The 8,394-nt window shown below is 40.2% G+C and overlaps 1 protein-coding gene across 3 annotated transcripts in view; it reads right to left on the bottom strand.

Annotated features, from left to right (window-relative positions):
* Positions 1-8,106, bottom strand: part of LOC117283028 — a 9,667-nt gene extending 1,561 nt beyond the window's left edge. The window contains exons 1-6 of one of the 3 annotated variants that reach the window (XM_033755171.1): positions 7,934-8,106; positions 7,458-7,592; positions 6,318-6,544; positions 5,108-5,189; positions 1,911-2,051; positions 179-696 (exon numbers count right to left, since the gene is read on the bottom strand). In XM_033755171.1, the coding sequence (XP_033611062.1) occupies positions 470-696; positions 1,911-2,051; positions 5,108-5,189; positions 6,318-6,356 (489 nt within the window). In that variant the 5' untranslated portion in view covers positions 6,357-6,544; positions 7,458-7,592; positions 7,934-8,106 and the 3' untranslated portion in view covers positions 179-469. Of the gene's footprint in view, positions 1-178; positions 697-1,910; positions 2,052-5,107; positions 5,190-6,317; positions 6,545-7,457; positions 7,593-7,746; positions 7,914-7,933 lie in introns of those variants that run through there. The other 2 variants (XM_033755172.1, XM_033755173.1) reach the window with 2 other exon arrangements.
* Positions 8,107-8,394: the final 288 nt, after the last annotated feature.

Consider the following 8,394-nt stretch of genomic DNA (forward strand, 5'->3'; position numbering starts at 1 on the left):
AGTTTCCACATGTGTTGATAATACCCTTCTGAAGATGGTCGTTTCGACTGGAACATGTAATGGATGAAAAATTAAAAACAACTTTTATCAATCACACTGGACAGTGGTTAAAAACCTTATATACAGTTACTAGTGTGACGGACCAGGATGAACCAAGTTACTTTTGTAAACCATTACAAATGTTTCAGAGATATATCAGTGGTGCTTTACAATGATTTGCAGTAGACTGTACATCTTCTGATTCTGTTGCTTGCATAATTTTACTGCTTTTCATACTGACCTACAACTGAACAAGGGTTTCTTTCTTCACTTGGAAGGATTCAATATTGCTATTGCAATCAAGAAAGGCCAAACATAATTACTTCATGTCTGATTTAGCATAGAGGCTGTTCATCTGGCTCATGTCCTATAAGCAAGCAACTAATCACTAGAAATTGTACTTTTCAGCTTACAGGTGCCAACAGGTTACCTAAGGAAGCAGGAGAACCACTGTACTCATTTGAATGTGACATGAACTCTGTGGCCTTCCTTCCAGTACATATGGGCACTGTCGGCAGCTGCAAGCTGTCTTAATTAAAATAGAGATGATATTCCAGACAGTAAGAAACAATAAAAACGTAAGTCCACACCAAAGTTTAGAGTTGGTGCCAGCGTATTTCATGAAGAATTTGCAGTTTTGTTTTTGAGATGGTTGCCCTGAAAAAGAAAGAAAGGAAATGTAGTAATGCTCGTGTTCCGTGCCATAGCTCAAGTGGTTAGTTGCTGGCTTCCCATCGTGGAAGCCCGTGTTCGATCCTGGGTCTGGTCAAGTTGGATATGTGGTGGACAAAGTGGCGTTGGGTTGGGTTTTCTCTGAGTACTTCGGTTTCCCCTGCCAATCTTCATTCCACCAATTGCTCCACAATCACCCTCACCTATCATCTGGGGCTGTTACAATAGGCCAGAAGTGGCCACAGTACAAGGGACTTGTGTTTTCCAACACAACTTACTCATACAGCCAATAACCAGAAATGGGCATGCTACAGCACATTAAATTCATAGGGACTGAAATGATTAATGCTAAATATTTTAATAAAAGTACAATGGGACAGTAATAATTTTGAGGCATGTTTCTTCCTAATTCATGCAACCTATCTGCAAAATGAACCATTCTGCCACATTCCATGCCTATACAACAAAGTATTTACACACTCAAATGTAACTATGTTGGCTAGTTACAAACTGTCACATACAGAATGGGAAGAAAAGGAAGTCAAACCAACAACTATATGTCAAAATGTTCTACTGAAAGCATCTGAGGTGAAGACAATAATCTCACCCCCTCATGATAGGGTAATCATGATAGTGCTGGTCAGCAGAGGGACCCTACAATTTAACATGAGCTCTAACCCACTGGGGAGGGGGGGGGAGGTATCCTTTGTATTCCTGAAGCTTGAACTCTGGTAGGTGTGAAGGCATCATCTGTGAGCAGAAAAATCTGTACACGGATATGACTGAGGACCGAATTCGCAACCTTCTGAATGGGTATAACAGCTAACCCCAGGACCATTTTCATAAGGATCTAATTTAAGTGGTTCTAGTGTTGCTCCCAACTCAGTCACCATGTTAATATGGCTGCTGGTACACAACTGAAAGAACATGTGAGTGGCACGATAACAATACAGAGTTTCACATAAATCCATTGGTTGGTTCACGCATTACAGTGAGGATGGCACACACGAATGATAAACACAGTAGTCCCATAATCTTGTCCGTTTCCACTGAAAAACTGCTTCTTCCTTGGAATTTTTTCTTAAAATGGCAATTACTGTGGAAACTTTTTCTGCTCTAAAGAATGTACTACCATTGGACAGGCTACCCTCCACAGTGCAACCTATCTTAAAAACAGATATGCTATTATCTGTGCCAACCTGAAAGCCTCCTTTGCATTAAGTACGTGTCCATCATCATCTGTGTAATTGAGTTTAACATTTGGTTTGTAGCCCTCCTTTTCTTTGAAGTCTGAGGTTGGACCACTGTAGCGCTCGTGACGCCCAAACTTTTCATCATCTCTGAAAAAGATAAAGCAATGCTGTATATTAAATTCCTTAAAGTCTTGGCCTCAATGGTAGACTGTCTTGACCATCGTGTACACCTCCCTAATACTCAAGTGGGTCAATCCCAAGATGAGACGAGACTTGCAATCCAGTTATAGAGGAGATGACAAAGTATTCAAAGCTCAGATATTCTTTACCCTTCAAAATCTCCTACTCTACTACATAATCAAAGCAAGTGGCCAATCCTCGTGCCCAGGACAACTCTCTTCCCTAAAGCCTGCTGCAGAGAAGACTTGACAGCTACAGGACAACTTAGATGACTTAGTCTGCAGCCACCTGCTCACGCTAGTTCCTTGCTTGTTGATTTTTATAACCCGAAGATGGTGGTGATACATTCCTCCAAAACGTCAGTTTACACAATGTCTATACTGTGTCACATCCCTGAAGACGACATTCTTTATGAGTGACATTCATTACATATGAAGACACTATATAGTAAAAAAAAAAAGTAATATTATCCCAGTAACAGACCATGGAGTTCCATAGAATTGTGAGACGCTGAGTCTCCCATATTGTCTAGACAATCGGCTCAGAGATGGTGGTGAGGTTGTCAGCCTTATGCGCCAAGATATCCCTGTAACAGACCATGGACGCCCATAGGGTTGTGAGACATTAAGGCTACCACATTTTCTAGACAATGGGCTCCTAGATGGTGGTGAAGTTGTCAGCCTTACGTACCAGACGCACTTTACCCCCCACCAAAATTCCTGATACTCATTTCTGTTAAGAGGCTGAGTCAACCCCAGGGCCATAGTGCAGCTGGAAGGATTAGGTCAAATGAAAATAATTAATGACCTCATCGGGACTTCAACCCAAAACCTTCCAACTTGTAGCATAGTGCCTCAACCAACTATCCCACAGCTCCTAATATTAAACAGTAATGATTAATGTGTTTCTACTAAAACCCCTAACAAAACTGCAGTATATCATTAACCTTTATCAGAGGGGCCATTTAATTTCCGGTAGGGGCAGCTGGACGGAGTTTATTTAAATGCCCGCCCTTCTAGAGCAATGAAATTGTAAGCATGTTTCTAAAAATGGTGTGATTTCTACATTTTTTATGATAAATGAATGAAATGAACGCTCCTTTAATCTAAAGAGTATAGAATCAGATATTCTAATTTACATATTTTAATATCTGTAAAAATTTTTTACACTGATTCCAAAAATAAAAATTTCCCGAAATTCATACATTTTCTGCACCATGCGCTCCAGCAGTGTAATACATTTTCTGCACCATGCGTTTTAGCAGTGTAAGTCCTACATGGCGACCTCACATACAATGTTATCTCTTGTTGAAGCTTATTTATCATATGGGACATGTCAGTATGCAGGACTGTGGGCGTCTGAAATCGCTCGCTGTGTAAGACACAGGAGTACACTCTCGGAATGTGGTGTTGCCAGATCGGTCATTCGTTCATTCATTGCAGTCAAACCATTGTGTTTGTAACGATTTTGAAACATCGCAATATAAGGTTAGCCACCCATGACATCATCTAGCATGTTTGAAGCATATATTGAGTTCAGCCAAGACGTGAATGAGATTTTTGTATGTGTGGGCACGAGGTTATGATTTATGGCTTCTGGTCATGGTCTAAGCACAGAGAGATTTTGTGCTGGCTGTAAAGCATTCACTGCTAGAGAGCCGTATAGTTCACCATGGCCACACGACGATGTCATATGGAAGATGCTGAAATTGAGAAACAGCTCTTCAATGACACAGATTCGGACTGCTATTCAACCAATTCTGAGAGTGGCAAGGAAAGTTGGAGTTCTGATTCCGTGGACGAAGGGTCATCACCTTCGTCGGCAACTTGGGGACCGCCAGACCAGTGTGGCTGGAGAGGTGTGAATAATTATTCCGGTGTAGCTGCAGGGATAAATATCACTGCAGCTCCACCCATGAATAAGGATTCCACTGCTGGTGGAAGAGACGTATAGGTACTATCACCAGTACCTAGACAGACTTGAAGACGGACCATCTCCGCGGCCTGACGTAACTGAATCCGAGATGTTTCTGTTTCTAGGAATAATCATTCAAATGGGACATGACATTAGAGATACACTAAAGGACTACTGGTCGACTGCTGAACAATTTGCCACACCTTTCTACTCTAACACAATGAAACGCGACCGTTTTCTTCACATTCTTCATTTTCTACATTTTGCAGACAACAGTACAGACTCTGATAGGAATGCCGACAGTTATGACCGACTATGGAAAATTTGGACCATCTTCGACACTCTCAATGACGCATATCAAAAATATTATAACCCTTCCGAACATCTGGCCATAGACGAAATAATAGTTAAATTCAAGGGAAGGGTGGTTTTTAGACAGTACACTCCTAAGAAGCACAAACGTTTCGGAATCAAAATCTTCAAAATTTGTGACGCCAATGGGTATACCTATGACATGAAGGTTTACTTAGAAAAAGACAGGAAACGTGCCAGCCAAGACGTGACAGTGACACATGCTACAGTTAGGGACCTATGCAGGCGTATTGAGGGCGTAGGTCACAAACTGTACATGGACAAAGGTTGTGACCAAAAATCATGTAAATAGAACAACAATTTATATTTTAAATTTAATTTTTATAAAATTTTTACACGCGTGGAATGCACGACATCATATGATGTCGTTTGGCCATTTGGCCTTAATTTTAATGTCATATGACATGGCTAGATTACATTAGATCATGCAGGAAGGGAGGCTGTCTCCTTATAAAGGTGGTGACCAAAAATCATGTAAATAGAACACAATTTATATTTTTAATTTAAAAAAAACCTTACACGCGTGGAATCCGCGACATCATATGATGTCGTTCGGCCAGCTGCCCTAACTTTTAACGACATCATATGATGACGTTCGCCCGATAAAGGTTAAATATGGTACACCATTTATGAAATACTTAAAATATAAACGGACAATTAAAACCAATACTAAAGTGTCAAGATCTCTTAATTTGAATAGGCCTTTGTTATACATAAAGAATCTGCTAGTGACTCACCAATCTCAACTTCATTCCAAGCTCCACGTTTGCCTTCTTCTTCTTGACGTTTCTTCTCTTCACTCATTTTCTTCTCGAAGTCCTGTAATGTAAATTTTGTATGAGATTAGCACAATGCAAATGCGCAGTCCAAAAATTACCAATTCATTACCTTGAGATAGACTGACACCTGAACTGCTTACCCACCAACCACTGTATAAAAAATTACTGCACTGTAAAGTACTGACTACACTGTGTAGGATTTGAGCTGCTGTCAGCAGTGGTTTTGAAGAGTTCTGTCATCTGGGATATAATGCTGTGTAGTCTGTTGAAAGTCAACAGACATTTTGGAGACACATGTCACCTCCATCTTCAGGGTTGAAGAATAAACCAAGCAAGAAACCAGCGCTGGCAGGTAACAAAGCCAACCTTTCTACCTGCTTCATGCCGGCTTCTTGTTTTGTTTATTCTCTGACCCTGAAGATTCAGGTGACATGTTCCCCTGGAAATTCGGATGATACCCCAGAAGACAATTTTTGTGACTATACTGATCATCTTGAAACGTCTTTGCCAAAATGTGTCTTTTTAATATCACAGTATGTTTCAAAGTTACAGTTCTATTAGAAACAAACTCTCATTCTGCTAAGCAATGTACACCTGCCAAACTAATTCTGAGTTTGCAGTGAGAATATTGTGACAATTAACATTCAATTCACTTTGAAATGAATAAAATTACAAGAACTATTGGTTTTCCATTTTGTCATGTTCTGAGCTATTTATTCATCCCTGTTTCAATTTCACATATAATTCCTAGTAGTATCTTTTCTACCCTTGTATCATGCACATGGCACAGGGAGAACAATGAAATAACAGATTAAAAAAAAAGGCTGGATTTTAGATTAGAGAAGATTAAGAAAGGCACCATCTTCTGGGAAGTAACACCCTCTAAGTCCACTGACATTCCTTCAAAATGCTTATGGACTTTACCACATTATACAGCATTTTATTTCAGAAGGACCAACTTGTCAAGAAGAAGAAGAAGAAGAAGACAAAAAAAGGTTCTACTATTTCAACTATAACATTCTTATTGTACATTGAGTGCTTTCATTTCTAGAACCCTTTGTTGGATGTTTCCAGTTCTGTACTCAGTTCAGTAATTCATATATCCACTATCACAGAATTCAACTGTAACTAAAAGATTTTGAAATTCTGTTGCAGCTGCAGTAAGTACCTGTAGATGGGCAATGGACTGTATCCAGTGTTGACACATGCTAAATCAAACTGCCCTTGCCAAGTGTTCATTTATCTGCAGATCACAAGCAATTCCTGTGCGTCCTCATCCATGTTGCCAGCCAGACCTTAAGTGGGGATGTCACACAGTGTGCAGCAGAATTCTGCTGTAGCATTCAGCACAATGGAACCACATTCCACATTTCCCTCCATCACTGACTCTGCCACCTACAGACATCATAAATCACAAACAGTTAAATTATGTAGCTATACAGCATTCTGTTTTGTAGTATCCATAAATGCAAATCTGTCTCTATGCTTAATTAGTTCTGCACTAGATGGAGGTGAGTAGACAGCTCCATGCCACTCCCACACCTGGGGAAACACCCCCTGGTGCCCATTTGGCAGGAGGCCATAACAGGTCTCAATAACAAAAATACAAGAAACGATGGTAGTATAAAGAAACATAAAGATATCACTGCAACAGTCCATGGAGGCCGATAGGGTTGTGAGATGTCAAGGCTCACAGATGGCAGTGAGGTTGTCAGCTTTACGCGCCGGCCGCCCTTTTCCCACAGGATGATCCCTGGTACTCATTTCTGTTAGAGGCTGAGTCGATCCCATGGCAATATCGCGGCTGGAAGGATTTGGCCAATTTAAAAATCCAATTACCTCAGTGGGAATCAAACCCATGAGCTTCCAGTTTGTAGCATAGTAAGAATGTTGATATGTCTTAAATGTGAAGACATGATTTATTGGTTTGAGGCACACCACAACAGAACAATTTAACAGCACTCAGGTTAAATTACAACACAGTTTCGCCACTGTACAATGGTTTTGTACAGTAACCAAAAAGGAAACATCATAATGAACTTTACTACAAAGTTCTGTGCAATATTTTATAACTGGAAAATATGGAGACACTGTGTAGGAACTAAACATGGCATAGGATTCTGTAGCTACGGACAATTTCATCACCTCCCACCACCGATCCATAGGGCTGCTCCTCTCTTGTCTCAGGGAGAAAAAGCAGAGAGGCAGGTAAGGGGAAGATAGCCTTGACTGATCAAGAGAAATGTCCCCGACTACAGCCAAAGATTTGTGAGAAGGATTAAAAAGGAAATCTGCCGATGTGATGTACCTTTTTTTGCACTGTTCTTTGATTCTGTAACAGCCTCCTGCAGCTTCAGTCTCCGTGCTTTCTTGAGGGCTACCAGCAGCTCCAGTTTGCTGTCATCGGGCTCAATCTTGATGTTGGACAGTATCTCTTCTCGCCCTGAAAGATGTGTCCGATTATTAATAACAATCAAAACTGCTCCTTCACCACATTTCCTTTCGTGATTTCACAACACACTTCGTAGCGGAAACTATACAGCATCAAATGTCTGATGATTAGTAAATAATGTATACAAAAAAGCCTTTGTGGTCACCTGATTAGGGATACTAAGTCCAGCCAGAATTTGCCTGGAGGTACTGTGAGAAACCATGAAAAACCTAAGTCAGGTTAGCCTGATGTTCCAGCTAAGATTCATGATCACATGAATCCAGTTCCCTTTTTTTGATTTCCAATTGTGGTGAATTCTCGTTGTAATGCAAGTAACAAGCGTCTGTACTTACGGTCCGACTGGGCGTGTTTAAGTTTCTCTTCTTGTAGCAGTTTAATAATTTTTTGTGCTGGTTTGAGTTCTATTTTAAATTTATCACAACAAGCACTCGTTACTTCATTTGTTTCACTATTATTATTGATGAAAACTGGAGTGTCAACGGCATTACCTAATCTTCGAACCGCCATTTTGGATATCAATTAAGGTAAGCTATCTGTCGAGAATTACTTTTTTTTAGCTTTTAATAATTTAACACCAAAGCTATTAAACTTAGAAAATAAATTATACTCAACATCACACAGCCCTCGTATGCCGAGTGCCATTAAACTACAAGATCAAAAACAGAATTAATTTTGACCTTTGAACATTTTAAATTGCCTTGGATAGCTCAGTCGGTATAGCGACAGGCTACATGATGGACGACTCAGGGTTTGCGGTATGAATCCCATGCGTTCAATAATTTTCTCTCCTACC

Source organism: Cryptotermes secundus, unplaced genomic scaffold (assembly GCF_002891405.2).
Source record: "Cryptotermes secundus unplaced genomic scaffold, Csec_1.0 scaffold5030, whole genome shotgun sequence".
NCBI lineage: Eukaryota > Metazoa > Arthropoda > Insecta > Blattodea > Kalotermitidae > Cryptotermes > Cryptotermes secundus.